Source organism: Thunnus thynnus, chromosome 11 (assembly GCF_963924715.1).
Source record: "Thunnus thynnus chromosome 11, fThuThy2.1, whole genome shotgun sequence".
In the NCBI taxonomy this organism is placed as follows: Eukaryota; Metazoa; Chordata; class Actinopteri; order Scombriformes; family Scombridae; genus Thunnus; species Thunnus thynnus.
Genome location: NC_089527.1, coordinates 14,898,097 through 14,915,216, shown reverse-complemented (window position 1 = coordinate 14,915,216; position 17,120 = coordinate 14,898,097). Strand labels below are relative to the sequence as shown.

At 38.4% G+C, this 17,120-nt stretch overlaps 1 protein-coding gene across 2 annotated transcripts in view; it reads right to left on the bottom strand.

Annotated features, from left to right (window-relative positions):
* cps1 (carbamoyl-phosphate synthase 1, mitochondrial) overlaps positions 1-8,932 on the bottom strand; it is a 57,060-nt gene extending 48,128 nt beyond the window's left edge. For both annotated transcript variants that reach the window (XR_010930586.1, XM_067603310.1), the window contains exons 1-13: positions 8,615-8,932; positions 7,290-7,399; positions 6,885-7,029; positions 4,728-4,817; positions 4,575-4,631; positions 4,391-4,483; positions 4,176-4,265; positions 3,360-3,488; positions 3,034-3,140; positions 2,725-2,866; positions 2,374-2,451; positions 1,120-1,218; positions 724-819 (exon numbers count right to left, since the gene is read on the bottom strand). Coding sequence is in view for 1 of the 2 variants with exons in the window: in XM_067603310.1 (XP_067459411.1) it covers positions 724-819; positions 1,120-1,218; positions 2,374-2,451; positions 2,725-2,866; positions 3,034-3,140; positions 3,360-3,488; positions 4,176-4,265; positions 4,391-4,483; positions 4,575-4,631; positions 4,728-4,817; positions 6,885-7,029; positions 7,290-7,399; positions 8,615-8,740 (1,362 nt within the window). In the remaining variant the exon portion in view is untranslated. The remainder of the gene's footprint in view (positions 1-723; positions 820-1,119; positions 1,219-2,373; positions 2,452-2,724; positions 2,867-3,033; positions 3,141-3,359; positions 3,489-4,175; positions 4,266-4,390; positions 4,484-4,574; positions 4,632-4,727; positions 4,818-6,884; positions 7,030-7,289; positions 7,400-8,614) is intronic.
* Positions 8,933-17,120: the final 8,188 nt, after the last annotated feature.

Here is a 17,120-nt window from a genome sequence, read left to right as displayed (position 1 = left end):
AGGTACCCACATTATCACCATTATGATGCTCGTATCTTGCTCTTGTGCCATTTATTTATAGAAAATATGATTTATCAACAGATCCTGAAATTTTCAGGTTATTCAAGGATATTTTGGATTTTTATTTTATAGACATTATCACTGTGGGTGCTTAATGCTGATTTACACAATCTTGATCTCAACAATATTGTGCTGTAACACAGATTTTGTTTCAACTGATCTTCTTTTGTTGACGTTTAAGGGGGACTTCAGTCTTCTCTTCACACATGCACACACATTTTTCTAACCTGTCATGTACTCTTTTCCTTGTGTGATACTTAATGTTTTGGGTTTTTTTTTTTTTAATATGACTTCAAGCTGATTATTAATTTACCCTTGTATTCTTACTTCTTGATGTGACATCTTTATACATCTATTTTGACTAAAGACAGATATGATCATTTATTCAAACACAGTATCATATTCCTGCTTAGCTTATTCTATTCAGCTTTTGACCATAATAGTCTACAGATACCACAAGCTGTTTTGATTATTACTTAGGACAAATTGCCTCATAGTTGATGGGTGTTTTCTTTCTTTTACATACAGTATATGTAGTATTAGTCATCACAAATGATTGGACAGGATTTGTGATTTGTTGTCTTTTATTTGTTGTCAAAATATTATATAATCATACTACCCATTTCCTGTGTTTTTTCAGTAAGTTGACATGTTTTTTCTTACCTTCATGGCCTTGACTGCCTGAGATCCAGAGTAGTCAAACTCTCCAGCCTGACCAATAGACAGACCACCGGAACCCAGCACCAGCACCTTTGACACCTGCATTCACAAAGATAGACCGGTAAACACACACAGTACATTGCAACATGTAAAACAGTAACTAACAGCAACTGTGAAGCATGATATTCCATTTTCAATTAACTTGTTTATATTATTTCAATTACTTGACAAAATTTCCTGTTTTTTAATTTACTTTTCCACATATAAAACATTGTGATGGTGTTATACAGTCTGGTTCCTGACCACACCTTGGTATTTTCTTGTACAAACCTAAAGTACACACACCTAAAATTACTTGCCATTCACAAAGTACTGCTGAACCTGTGTGACTTACTGTACCTGAGCTCTGGGAGGGATATAAGGTTTCTTGGGCATGACTGACACTATGTTGGCATCTTTCCCTTTCTTGATCAGGGACATGAAGGCATCAAAGAGGAACTGTAGAAACACAAAAAGACAAATAATGCTAATATTTAATATGAGAAAACACCAATATAACCACAGTTTGAATAGTACCAAATATTGATAATAAATGGAGGAGCTTATGTTTTTCTCCCCTCGACCAATCAGGCTGTGTTTCAAACAAGACTTTTGGTTTGAAAGACAAGCAAACTTTCACTCTTGTTATGATAAAGGTAACAGCAGTTTTATCAATGTCTTAGAAACCTGTAATTAAAATACTGCACTTCCCTGCCAGTCAGAGGCGTTTTTGTCATGGGCACTGTGCAATTTTTTTATGATGCCCGCAGGTGTGAAACCCAGGTGGAAGGAAAGAATTCTCCCACTGAGCTGTCAACTGTATATTTGGATAGAGAGCACCAGGTCATATTATTCTACCTTAATATGACAGAGGTTACTATAAACTTTGACCAGGACTTGAACCACAGTCCTTGACTGCCATGTGGGAGCTAAAAAAACTGTAGCACAGAGCCATCAACACTTTATTGTAGGCAGAAGGACAGGTACTATTAGAGGTGCTCCCAAACACCTGGGGCCCTGTTGCAGTCAAACATCAAGCACCACAGATGATTACACCTTTCACTGCCAGTGATGTAGTACCTGGTTATATTCAGTTTTGTTTCTTTACTGTTTTATCTAGTTTAGATATTCATCACATTTCCACGACACAGTGTTGTGCCAAAGAACATTACATATTATCTTTTTTGTTTAGCTGTTTCAGGCGAACCTAAAATTGTTAATAGCCTACAGCTGCTGATAATTCCATCATTGTTCATTACTTAATTTTGAGTGCAAATTTAAATGCTAATGATAACTACCGAAGTTTGCTTATTTATGTAATTACACAATTCTCATTCTTGTTCATTCTTCCAAGTTTTCATCATTTCTTGTTTTCCTCCTTTTTCCTACTCTTTTATTCTTTGGCTACAATCCAGATGTTAAATGACATTCCTGGCTTGCCTCATTGCTGCTTGCAGCTATGTTTACTTTAACATCTAATGCAACTCAATTTCCACATTTTGGACATTTACAGAAGTATTGTTTCAACTTTTACTAAAGCTGCATCATGCAAAGATACCTTTACTATATGTTAGCATAGTATTCAAGTACTTCATCCAGCAAAGCTTTAATTACCTCTGTGTCTGTGGGACCGCCTTTTGCCTCCGGGTGGAACTGGGCCGTGAAAACAGGCTTAGTGTTGTGCATAATGCCCTGGGAAAGATGCAGAGTTGATATAAGGAAACTAAAATGAAGCATACTGACTTCTGCATTCCGGTGCTAACATTTCAGAAACAGGTGCATTTATCTTTCTAAAATGTTATTTTTCTAATCTAAGGTCTATATTTCCATGAGGAATCTCATTTGCGTGACTACACTTATTTTAAAAACTGGTGCTTTTTAACCATAAGCCATAGGACAAAAATATTCAAATGCAATTTGCCATTTTGTTAGAAAGTAAAAGAACATTGACAGAGTGAAATCAACCTCATTGGTGCCATCATTGGCGTTGATGAAAAGCGGGCTCCACCCTGGGGGCAGGGACTCGCTGTCTATGCCGTAGCCATGGTTCTGCGCTGTAATGAAGGCCTGGCCTGTCATCACATTCAGCACTGGCTGATTCTGGCCTCTGGAGAACCACAGACATGTATAACATACAATATGTATCTACGATTTCTTTATGGGAGATGATATTTTAAAATTACTGAAAAACGTTACTGTATAGCAAGTACCATGTTAAACATAAAACTTTATGGCATATCGTGTCTTAATTATGCTCAGCTATTAAGAGCTCACCTGTTGCCCATGGGTAGTTTGTATGACTTAGCTCCGGCAGCGAGAGCAGTGATCTGGTTGCCCATACAAATCCCAAACACCGGCTGGGGACGATCACTCTCCAGCACCTTCATAGAGCACATACCAATATTATTTATCATAGTATAGATTATTATATAAATATAATGTCTGTCTGAAAAAAGTGAGTCTTGTGCATAGCTTTGCATTTCTTTTATGGTGCTGGTGACTTTATGAATAAACAAGGTCCTTAATTAAGACTAAGTGAATGAAGACACTTTCAACTGTGCTTCAAAATAGGCAGAATCAAATTATGTCCCATGTCCCACCTTGCGGACATTGTGGATGAGTGTCTCGGCCAGAGACGGATCTCCCGGTCCATTGGAGATGAACAGTCCGTCATATTCGAGACTCAGCAAGTCCTGGTCCCATGGTACCAGGTGAACTTCTGCGCCCCGCTGCAAAAAGACATAAGGAGACAATCTATCATCTTATGGTGTTACTTAACAATGAATGCTGTGAATATTACACAAGTGAGAGATGCTCTGCTGGCCAAAATATCCATACATTCATTAAAAGTAACGAATGGTTGCCAAAAATCATAGACTCCAAAGTTTTCCAACAATGACAATATTTATATGTATGATACAATTAGAGAAAACAAAAAGGGGTCTCATTATGTCCTACAAGTTCACAGTGTAAACTGAAACTCACTAACACTTTTCACTTTTTTTCACTATTAATATTATCTATTATTTGACAAATTACCATATTTGGAAAGACACCCCCACCAGACCATTAAAAGGTTAAAAAAAAAGACAATCCAAGATCAACATTATAAATGACAACCCACTACTAATAGGAACATGAACCACAGAGAGGCGCACTTTCTCTTACACTGGGATGGCAAAGAACAAATACTGCAGGATGTTTAGACTTAACATTACCATCTCAAATTTTCTGGCTCAGGTTGCGGAAAATATATGAAAGGATGTTAACTTTTTTCTATTTTTGTGCAGAGAAGGTCATTGGGAACTCAGTCATAAAAATGTCATCTTTAATCAAGTTTAATCTAATGAGGATGTGCACACACAATGAACAAGAATGTTTTTTTCTTCGCTCCCTCTTCATCCATTTTCTCTCACCTTAACCAGCAGACGAATGATGTTATGTTTAATACCACAATCAACTGCCACCACTTTGATTGGGTTTCCTTTTCCATAAACTTTGGTTTCCTAGTGGGTGGGAAGACACAGCATAGAGAGATTAGCACTCATCAACTCCATTTGCAGATGGAGAAAATATGTTTGATTTGGTCTATTATACCAGTTCTACCTGGTGTAATGAGCAATAACCATACCTTTGTTGAGACTTCTGCTACCAGGTTTTTCTGGTTGGGATCGGATATCTCAACAGGTTGCCCATCAAATTCAATCTTTCCCAAAACTGTGCCCTGAGGAGAAACCACAAGCAAAATAACTGTGAGAGGTCAAACAATCCATTTGTAATAGATGCAGCAGCGCAGATCATTATATTTACCGTACCTTGTCTCTGATGACCTTGGTCAGCATTCTGGTGTCTATTCCAAACAGTGCAGGAACCTTTAAAAGAACATAAAGTTAAATTTTGTGATTTCACCATGAGCATGAGTCATATTCTACTCTCTGAGATTACACCAGATACTTTTGAATCCTGACCTTCTCTTCTTGTAGCCATTGACCCAGAGACTTGACAGAGTTCCAGTGGCTGTAGTCATGGCTGTAGTCTTGAACCAGAAGACCAGATACCTAGAAACACCAAAGCAAAACACCGAAGCACAATTTTAGCCTTAAAAAAGGTCAAACTAAAAAGCCTCCGAGTACCTCAGTTCTTAACTGCACTTGCTCTTAACATGTGTATGGTATCAAGAGCTGCTGTGTGTGGGAATATCCTTGTGCCTGTGAAACTAAACGGAGAGAAATCTAATTTCTTATACATATATATAAATATAAAAAAAATCAATACCAACCAAAATAGGTGTATTGTGCTAAAAAAAATGTGTTTTTAATGATTCATTATACAAAAACTGCAAAACTACGCTATTACTATGTGTAGGGCTGCAACTAATGTTTATTTTCATTATCAATAAATCTGTAAATTACCCTCTAACAATTGATTAACTGATAAATCATTTAGTCTATTAAATGTCGTGAAAATGTCTTCTTAGAGCCCAAGTTGCCACATTTAAATTGGCTGTTTAGTCTAATCAGCAGTCCAAAAAGCAAAAGTATTGCTATCATAGACAACTTAGCAAACTAGTAATGTTTTGGCATTTTTGCTCAAAACATAAACATACATTTATTAAAAAAAATTGTTGTTGATCAATTTTCTGTCCATTGACTTATCTATCAATCAATTCATTGTTTCACCCCTATTACACTATGAACTGTTGCTGCCAAATATTCCAAGGCTATAACTTGGGGTGTCATGATTTTGATTCTTAATCGAAAAAACGCTCAAAATGATTCGATTGGTTCAAATGGTTCGATTTAACCTTCGAAATCAAAAGCAGGATCGGCGATTCTTCCTGTATTTTTTTTTTCTTTCCACCCCTACCTACTTTAGCATCTGGCGCACGTCCAAAGGAAAAAGAAACAAAATTTCAAAGACGACACAGCATAGCTTACCAGTAGACTGCAGCTGCATTACCTTTTGAGACACCATGGCTACTGCCGGAGTCAGAGATGATGGAGAAACAACAGAACTAGAAAATCCTCCTGCTTCTCTGAAGTCACCAGTGTGACAACATTTTGCCTTCCCCTTGAGTTGTGTAAACAATGAACGCGTCGTTGACAGAAAAACTACAGTTTGTAAGATATGTATGTATGCTATGCTATACTCGGTCTCTATGTACAGCCAGCTGTGTGTGCTTGGACTGCCAAAAAAGTGCAACGCGACTTAAACTTTCCTCACCAAAAACCCACCAGCATTAACCCTGGTGGCTTTCTGCAGGGGAAGAAACTCAAGCTGTTGTTATAAAGTACCCTTCTGCCATCTACTGGCTCTTCTTTTTATTTTTGTGTTTAACAGTTTGTTCCAAATTGACTGGTGAAAGAAGTTATTAGTACATTTTAAATTAATTATTTAAATTTGCCCATATGGCCTTAGTGTGGTACATTCCAAAAAATATGGTGGTTATATCACACTTGACACCATGTAGTCTATCTTTTTAAAGAAGAATTTGAAGTTGTAAATGACAGTTGTCAGGGCATAAAACCAATAATCTGTTGATCTTTACAAATCAAGACTTGATAGTCTAACAGTGAAAAAAAAAAGTTTAAATCAAAAATCTTACAATTACAATCTTTCATTTAGCAGACGCTTTTATCCAAAGCGACGTACATCTGAGAGCTGATACAGCTCAAGCAGAGAACAACAAGAGTAAGTGCTATAAAGCTAAGTTTGAGTCCAATAGGACGTAGATGCCAACAGGTGGTGCACCAATGCAATGCATAGAGTGCATAGATTGCTTGGAAGCAATTTTTTTTTTTTTTTGTATTTTGTATTTTTGTTTCTTCTCTTCTTTCAGTTCATCACGTGCAGAGGTGTTCGCAAAAGAGCTGGGTCTTTAGTCTTTTCTTAAAGATTGAGAGGGACTCTGAAGATCAAACAGAGTTTGGTAAAAGACAAAAATCAAATCAAATCGTGGATGTGGAGAATCGTGACACCCCTAGCTATAACCCAAGTCAGGGCAGTAACAAGGACGAAAACAAAATCAAAGCACAATGGTGTAATATCAGGAATAAAATTAATTTGTAATATACACAATGTACTATTGAGGTCTGAAACCCCCAAACCACTGCTGACCTTCCTACCTGGATCCGCTCTGACTCCACATATTTTCTCAGGCCCAGCTCATCCAGCTTTTGGGTGTTGGGTACCCCATAGTTCCCTACAATAGGGTATGTCAGGGTCAGGATCTGACCCCTGTAGCTGGGGTCAGTCAGAGCCTCAGGATACCTAAAGAAAGGGAAAAGCAGGGTAAATATGCCAGAATATTGTAGTGTGGTGATGCTGGCGCACATTGTTGTCATGGAGTGCCATGGTCCTCTATGGGTTGACAAAATGCAGTTTACATTGGTCTTGGCACACTGCTTAAAAACTAAATGAAGACACCAAAGATGCAAGGTTGTCGAGATAAACGCAAGGTTGATCTGTTGTTACTTTTCCTAGAGTCTTGTAATGGAGTTCAACAATATGTCAGCACGTCTCCTTCTTACCCCACCAAGCCTGTATTGAAGACCAGCTCCCCAGCTATAGAGGCATCATGCCCAAAGGAAAACCCTTTCATCCTGGTCCCATCCTCTAAGACCAGGTGGGCTGTTTGGGCCTGGGAGTTAAAAGAGAGCAGGCAAATTACCAGCAAAATCTCACACAAGAATAATGTTTTCCCTTTTCATGAAGCTGAAAACTTTGTAATGGATGTGTTGCAGACTTTGAGTTTAGGAGTGATGGCAACTAGTGAGCCACTGGCACTTCATGCTGAAACTGCAGGGCACTGTGGATTGTGCTGTGAATGCTGAGACAGACAAATCTGTTCTTCTGTTCAGTGTGTGTGTGTGAGTGAGTGAGTGAAAGAGAGAGAGAGAAATTTGTGAATATAAAAGGTTGTTGTGACCCACTCTGACCTCCAACCATCACAAGAACAGTGACCAATAATACACTTTTTTCTCTCTCTTACAAAAAACTCCTATCCACAAACAGGGTGCTAAATTAACTTTTTTTTTGTACACCAGCCAAATGGCTTGTGAATGTTCAAATTCTACCCACCACTCAATAGATTACCATTGTTTTTTTGACTGGTGAGTTAAGCAAATCTACCAGCCACTTGCATATTTTATCAGCATTACGCCGGTGGCTGAAGCTTATGTTGTACCCTGTGCACAAATACATCACAGATATATAAAATGTTGACATACAGGGTTGATTAATACAATGCATTGCGACCATAAAGACATTTTTCAGGCCCAGAAGTTGAGTAAATTGTGGCCTGCAAATAAAAAAGGTTTGTAAACTGACACTTAAATTCTATCATCCTTCAGTGTTGTGATGGATGGTTAAGTCAGATATTGCAATCAAAAAATGATGCAAGTCCAGCAGCTGTTTAGCCACACATTAACTATTCATACGTTGTTTTTTTAATTGAAGGTAGCCACGTATCAATTCAGTGTAATGACAGTCTCGCTGCTACCTGAAGCCCACCATGCTGTGATACAAAAGGGGGTAACTGGCAAACTATAGTTAAAATAAGTTAAAAATATGTTAAAGCAAGAACTGTTGGTTTTGCTGTGCTTTGCCGAACCAAAGAGTACCTCCTGCTGATTGTGAAAAATGCCTGGAGTTACTTTTTACACGTCTGCACATGTGTGCAGAGGCGAGGAACCACAGACTTCACAGATTTTTCTACGTAGTTCGGCCTTAAGTCCAGAGACACACTGCGGCATTAGCTCTCAGTTCACAGCACTTTTGTGGCAAGTCTTGCAGAAGTTAAATCCCGAATATACCACTGACAACAACAGCTTTAACTCACACGGTCTTTCCTTACCTTGACACTAAAAAAACTGGTAGTTTGAAGTCTCAGCCAGGCAGACGTGTTTCCGACTCTTCTGCCTACTACACATCCTTGTCTGAGGGATTTAACAACGCTGCAAGCTAACAGGATTTTTGTCATATTAGCCTACAGTTACTCTTGAAGCAAAGCAGCACAGATGTGAATGAGAAGTTGCCGAGTATAACTAAGGATTTAAAGATATGCTGTCCTGCTAACTGTACAACTAAGTGTCAAGTTTCTTTTAAAGACAGATAAATGAACGAGTTTTGGGGCTGCCCCTCGTGTCCTAAACACACAGTTCAAGTGGGCGCTTGAAACGTTGATAGGGATTGGCCGCCGGGGCGTTGTTTTTCTCAACACATGAAGCGCACAGCACTGTGATTGGTCTTCAAGAAAACGCCTACTGTCAGTCACAGTCCCAAAGGGATGAAACTGGGATTCACATCTGTAGGCTATAAATCAGAAAACACATATAGAAGGTTTAAATAATGAAGCGTCCTTCAGGCCAAACATACTGAACTCTCTTTAGTGAATCAAAATGTAAACCTTAAATTGAATAGTTATAGTTATTCAATTTTTTTCTTTTATTTTTTGTTTTTTGTGTGCATTTATGTGCTTCAAATAGCCTCACTGAAGAAAATTCATATCACATTTTTATTCATTTTAAACAGCTCCCTTTTGCTCTATTTCTATAGTGATGCTGTAAAAGAAAAAAAATGCTGCACTGGCTAGATTAATAGATAAATGTTAACATGAGGACATTTCTATTACATAAACAGTCTACATTTTATGACATTGAAAAGGAACTTAAAGAGTGTATGCAGTGAATGCCGACTAGGAATGAATGCACCTGCTTACAGCAAACTTGTGTATAGTGCTTTCAGTGCAGCAAACTATTTACAGCCTTTTCTTTGAGCCCAGTTGCCTACAAAAAAAAAGAAAAGAAAAAGCCAAACTGACCATGGACAGGCTCCATGGTGGTGGGATTAGAGTGGTCTGTGTATTTGCTGATCACTGCAAGACTGGTCCTCAGTGGAGAAGGCTGCCTGACTGCCACTCTGCTGGGTTCAGCAGTCTGAACAAAGTGGGTGTGAGTAGCTAATAAGAGCTGTGTATATCAGGAAATACCTCCAAACTTCAGAAACCTGTGATTCCATTTGCAAATCCTCAAGTGTGGGGAGGTATAGTGTTTTACTGAATTGCCTCACATTTGTACATTACCTACCATTTATCTCCTACATATGACATTCATACAGTATACACATATGTTAAAACCATGTCTACACCTTAACAGTGGTTTTGTGTTGGTCCTCTGCATTTGTCTAATCCAAGGCCCCCCCTGTTAAAGCACTGATCATGTCCCCCTTGTCTAAATTTAGCTGAGGCTGTTCCTCTAGATCTGTGGCACACTGGCGACATCCAGTGGTAATGTTTGCTAAAAAAGATTCAGAGGGTTTTTAAGTCAGTAAACAGTGTTGTGACGGCTTGACGCTTGATGCGTAAGTGACAGTGCAGATCTATATATATGAGTTACGGTAACAACTAAGAGGCCTCTAGTATCGTTTAACTGCCAACGCATCGTAAAAGCCATAACGGCTGTAACAGCTTTACAGTTGGCATGACACTCACACATTGGAGTCTTTATGCACGCCAGAGAAAGGGATGTATTAAAGTACTATATAGTTAAACTACATTTTGATATACACTGCCTCTTAAACAGGATATTTTATCCATTATAGGTACCATTACTCTCATTGCTGCAAAAGACCTGATGAGCCTTTGCAGGTCCCTAGTGACCAACAGACTGAAACATTTGTAGCAGGGTTTTTTCTTTTCTTTTTTTTTTGTTAAAGTCCCCCACCACTCAAAATATGTTTTACGTATTGTTACATTACTTGGATGTTTGAGCTTTACTGTGCAGAATGATATATGTGCAAAGTTTTCACATTTATCTACTGAAGGTGGAGGATTTATTTTGTGTTCACCTTAAATCTCTGTTTAACACATGTAGCCATGAGCATGATATGCAACATCACAACTAGTTTGGAGGTAAATTAAGTAAAAAAATATTTGTATATGCATAGATTCTGGATTTTTAAATGAGGGAGAAGGAGGGGTTGTCATTTTGAGAATTTCTAACTTGGTAATTTAACTTTTTTTTGTGGAAAAACCATATAGACACATATTATTATTCAAAGCAGAGTATCTTTGTATGTTTCACAATATGTCTGGATGGGCTATGTCAGCAAAATATTCAACAGTGGTTGCTGCAAAACTGGTAGTTATGCTATAGCAGTCAAGCACTATATCTGACATCTGTAATGGATCATTACATTAAATTCTGTGATGACTAAAGATGATCTGAAAATCAAGATGCAATACCATGAAATCCAGACTGATCATTTCTTGTTTTCAGTTCCAGTTTTCCACTTGAAATAAAATAAACATATTACATGCAAAGACCTATTTTTTATGATTCTATCTTGTGTAACCATTTGATACCCTTTCATACATTTAAAAGAAAACAAAAAATGAAAATTACAAATTCAGAAGTTGGGAGGATACTCAAAGAAGATGGCCCATATATGAACAAAGTTCATATATGGGCCATCTTTGGGCCTTTTTTCTGCAGGAGACCCAAAAGTGTCAAGTGAGGGGGGGACGTCTTTACATTAGAAAATTCAGCATGTGTGCCTTAGGCCCTGCCTGTTTCTCTGCTTTGTCTGGCTAATTTATTCTGGTTAACTTGTGGAACATTACATAACATCTCTTCATTTGGCTTTGGAAACTGTCAAAACACAGACCATACCAGACACTGATACTGTATGTCTACCTGATCATTTCCATATACAATAATTCATTTTGATGCCATCAGAAGTTTTTCCTTTAAAAAACCTGTCATACAGCAGATCTGCAAGTCTGTTAAACGTGGGAATCATTATAAACATTAACATAGGCTTCATATTAAGTGTGTACATTTTAAGTGTGGGAATATGAAGCCACTTAACACTAGGCAATAACTTTGTTACCTTGTCACTTTCAAACAAAAAAGTATTGAAGTTGTATGTATGAAAGTGATAAACACAGAAAAAAAATGCAAAAGGCTGCCATTGTCTCACAACCCCAGGACTCAATTAAGATTCTGATGTATTTCTTGTAAAAGATGCAAAACAGCCAAGGTGTAGTGAGGGGTAAACCTACCTACACTCGGCTAATTCTCTTTTTATCTGCAAAATAGAGTTTACCACCCCACCTCTGAGACTGTAAGAAATTTATATAATATATTGCAGTAGTATCAAACTGCATAATATGATTTTTTAAAAAGAAACTTTAAGAATATAAGAGTGCTGAATTTTCTTTCCCTTGTACACTATTTCACACAGCATTATCACACAATCTACAGGCTTCCTATAATTAACAAATGGTTTAACAAATTAATATTTTTTAAGAATTATTTTCTGTTTGAACATAAATGGATACCTTCCTCTAACTGTTTCTATTTTCAGACAGTTTAGCCTTCAAAAAGCAGCCTTTGCTTCTTGCTGTCTATAATGACAGAATCACATACAATGGAAAATTGCTAGGTGATGATTGTGGAGAACATGAGAAGCCTGTGCAATGTACTGTATGGCCCTTTATTACTGGGAGGCTGTGATTAGCCGCCTTCTAAATTCCTTCACTGATTGGCTGGTGTGTAGCCTAATGAGCTCCAGTGTCTGTCCTCAGTGGAGGGACCCCACATTGTCTGCGGTTTCAAGTGTGACTTGCAGATGGTGACCAAGCTTAAGAGAGGACATAAATAGACAGGCAGGCTCCCTTGCCTCTGTTTTTCAGGTTTCCAAGTACCGTCTTAGCCATGAGATGACAGAAATAGTGGATGGTTTCTTTCAAGAATGTTTGTTCAGCGTAAGTTTAGACTGATACACCGGTTTGGAGATACTGGCATTTCATTAAGGACCACTACATGTATATTCTAACTTTTACACAAAATGATGAATGTGGTGATCTTCATTCGATATTATTATACAGTATTATGTTTTGTTGGAACATGGTTTTATTCTATGATGTAAAACTTTGGTATAAAATGTTATGGCTGGTTTGTAGGACAGGGAGTAAGCCTGATTCTAAATGATGAATAAGGTAATACAATTTTTGCATGATAGCGGCATGGCTCTATCACTCTGTCGTTCGGTCCACCACTCTGGTCCAGACTGAAATATCTTCACAATAATTGTAAGGATTGCTGTAAAATATTGTTGAGACATTCATGCCCCCCCTGGAGGATTAACATTGACTTTGGTGAGCCATCACAAAACCCATTTTGGGGTTTTAGTGAAATGTCTCGACAACTATTGGATAGATTGTCATTAAGTTTGGGGCTATATCGATGACTTGTAATAACACTGTGATCCCTTAAAGCATTTTTATCCAGCACCATCATTGGGGCAAAAAATTTAATTTTAATTTGTCCAATACTTAAGTTTATGACAAAATACCTGCTAAACTAATGACATTGCCATCAGCCTCAGCTTAGCACTAATTAGCTATTGATGGCATGCTAACACCCTAAACTAAGATGCCAAACATGGTAAACAATATACCTGTTAGCATTAAGCTCAAATCATCACTGTGCCTCACAGAGCAGCTACCATGACTGTGAACTCTTAGTCTTGTTAAATAATTTGAAATAAATGTGATGCATTTTTTTTGTTATTCCATTCAATTACCTTTTGAATTCATCATATTAACCACCAAAAGTGGTGGCACACTCACACCTCCATGACTGTTATGGGGTTAACGTGAATAATATTATCACCATCTTTAGAATGGTACTTAGCTCTCATCCTGAGTCAGTCTTACAGTATGTACTATCAAGTTAGAAGAAGACCCACGCACTGCGTCACTGTTCCTTTTTTCGGAGATGGCATCATGACATTAAGACAGTGTGATTGTTCTGTCTGCGACAGCAACTTCAGCCTCTGGGAATTAAAGGAAGGCCAAGTTATCAGCGAGCGAAGAGGGAGGAACAAGACTGTCCCTTTTAGCTTGTGTCATTCCCTTCCTCTGTAGTGATGTAGTGTCCCCAGTAAAAAAAAAGGGCAGCGAGTAGCTTTGTTTAGACCGACCCCATCTAATCCCTGTGTGGCCAGTGGAGGGCTTTTGAGTGAGCGAGAGAGGTAAAGAGAGCATGTGGGCAACAGAGGCTGCATCAGCCCTCTTAAGGATCCATGGCCCCCGCTCTTAGAAATCCCAAGAAACTTCACACCTCTCTGTAGGGACTATAAATAGGCTCCATCTGTCCCCCCAGGCTCAGTTACAGTCTCATTCCTTTTGGAATGGTTGGAGGGCAGTGAAGGAAGCACTCAGTGTTTGAAAAGGGGGTGGGTGGCAGAACCAGAGTCCAAAATCTACTCTTCAGTTATCACAGATGGCTGCCTGAGTGACCTCTGCTGCATGTTTTGTGGCAAAGGAAGTCCATTGGTGCTCTCTCTTATTTCCAACTCCCCACGGAGGCAAAATACCAGTGACCTGGGAGCCTCCGCCATTTTGGGAATCTTACACCACACTGCACTCATCGCATGATTTTTTGTCTCAAGCTCAGGTTATTCACATTTCATCAATCATGCTTAGCTCAGAAGGACTCCAAGGTTAGGAGAGGTGCTGTGTCTTATAATCGCTGCCTCTGTCATATCTCCTTCACAGACTCTCAGTCGCACAGCTCATAATTTCATGGTTGCTGTTTTAGGGCTGGTACTGGTCACACAAATGACATTTCTTCTGTTCAGTGAAAGTTCACATTAGGATCCCAGTAAGAGATACTGGAGGGTGAATATGAGATATTACTTTAAATGCATAGCAACAAGCAGGCATCAGTGCTTTGGATCACACCTTCATTCCTGAGAGGAGACCGTTATAGCGTCTGTCCTGAAGCAAACCTGGAGGTGATATTATGAAATGGCCTGTTTGTCACTGTTGTAGCGCCTGTCCTGAAGCAAACCTGGAGGTGATATTATGAAATGCCCTGTTTGTCCCATCAAAGACAAAGATAACAGGTGAGGGGATGAGATGGAAAAGATTGATCCAAGCATACTAGTTTGCAAGAAAATATCCCCAGACAGCCATTCCTCTCATTTCTATCTATTCCTCAATCTAAACTGACACAATCCAAAAAAGTTTCTTTGTCTTGGTGATGAAAATCAACTGAGTTTACTCAGAGCTCTGCTTTATTCGATTAACATATTTTTCATCCCTGCGTGTGAGATCATGTTGCCTGCAGCATCCCTTTTAAGTGGCTGCAATATCTCTCCAGAATGCTCATGTAAATGAGGTGAAATCATTAAATAAAATGAAGTAGATGGCTAATAATAGTGTTTTGTTTAAATACACCCCATTTATTCTGTGCCATTTTGTGCTCCACTTTAGTTGTTACATCCCATTACTGTTTACTGATGCTTAAAGACCCCAATTTCCCCATAGTAATCTCTGATGTTTCATATGATCTTATTCCCACCAGTCTCAAACTAGTATTTATGATCATGTTTGAAACAGAGCTGTGTGGGGAGATGGAGGCAAACTAATTTCAAACCTTTTTGTATGCAAGGCAGGATGTCATTGAATGGAGACTAATGTTAGCTGAATATTTATTCATTTCTACCATAATCGTAATCTTAATTGGCAATGTGGACTTTTTGCATAAAATATTTTGTTGGCTAAAGGAAGAAATGACAGAATAGGAGCCAAAGAACCACAATCTTAAGAGCATTTGTTAGCCTTCTGGAAGACCAGACTGCAAAAGAAAGAACACAGGTCAAGTAAAAAGTATCAATAGCCATGGCAGCTGCCATTCTTTCCCCTAAATTGTCTACCTGGATATTTATAGATCGGTATTGTTTGAGCTCTGAAGAAGACAGGTTAACAAGCCACCTTACATAACTTATTCAGTGTACTCAGAATTGAGTGACAATTGCTACAAAGCTAACTTGTTTCATCCTCACTTACATCAGGTCTTTTTAATTGAGCTGTAGTTTGCCCACTGTCATTTGGGTTTAAGGTATGCTAGATGTCAGTATGCACACGCCTTGTACAATGAAAATGAAGGAGCTATGAAAATGTGATGAGGCACTTATATACAATAACTTTTGGTTTTCCTTTACTGTTGATTGTCCTGCAGATAAGTAATGTTGCATTGTAACAAAATGTTTTAAACATTGAAACATGCCATGCTCTGAACTTAATTGCCTCTCATTGTGCCATTGTACTGTGTTTCCAAAAATACAGTATGTTGAGACCACAACTGTGAATGTTGAAATATCAAGCTTTTACAATACTGTTACAGCTTGCAGCAAAAACAAAAGGTAGATAGTGTTATTGCTTATGCCTCTGTCTATTCTGTTTATTGTAGTGAGTAGGGCCAGAGATGCAAGGCGACTTTACTTGAGCAGGCAGAATTGAGTGTAATAGCACCAACTGTGTTAAAGTGGCAACACATTTATCTGTGCAAAACAATGAAAACAACACATGAACCTCCTTTTTTCATAACCTCAGGGAAAAACTCCAATCTGCTTGTTAAAAGTGTCTCTGAGGATGGCAGTTATGACAAGAACTTTGGATATGCAGTATTTCTCCTTGACATACATGTTTTTGTGCTTTTTTTGCAGTTACTGCAGATGACCCTAACCCAAGATGTTCTCCAGACCAGCAAGAAGAAAGAAAACACAGCCTCTTAACAATGCATTGACCTTGAATTGGAATTTATGCTTCCTCTTTTCTGATTCTGTCATCACAGACAGCATTGGTGGTCACCAAAGGTGGTTATTGAAATAGATCTTCATATGGCGTGTGCCACTGCTGTGCCCTTTACTGTACAGTTGAAGCCTTCTCTCTTTAAAGATGTGACCTCACATTTCTAGTATGGCTTTCCCAAAGGAGCTGGATGCTGTTTATGAATAAGTAAAGGGCTACATGTTAAGTCAGAAGGTGAAGAATGTTTATCCTCACTAATATGATACTAGGACTCAGTAACAGTACACTAAATTGAATTTAGAAACCTGTTTGTTCTAGCTGCAAAAGGAACTTACTTACTTATTTATAAATAGTTTTAGTCAATGGAACTGGGACAATAGCGGAAAACAAATGTAATTCCTAAACCATCCTTAAATGTCAAAAATCATTTATTTGTATTCATCTGCGACAGTGCAGTATATGATTTATAAAACAAAACATGTTAAACTTGATTGCCAAATAAACGTGAACTCCCTTTTTTTTCTTTTCAAAGACTGACATGCAATCACATCTTAATAAAGCCCAGCTCTTCCATGATGGAGAACCCATTAAGATTCTATAGTGGAGCTCAGAATGGACTGAAGCACAGGTGCAAGGACTTGGGCAACGTTTCTATAGTGGGAGGGAGTGAATGGAAGTCAGAACTCTGAGAAGGTGCAGTAGGGTGCCGAGGGTGAGCCCAGATGACAGCTGAGGGACTGAGGCTTTCTCTGGCTTG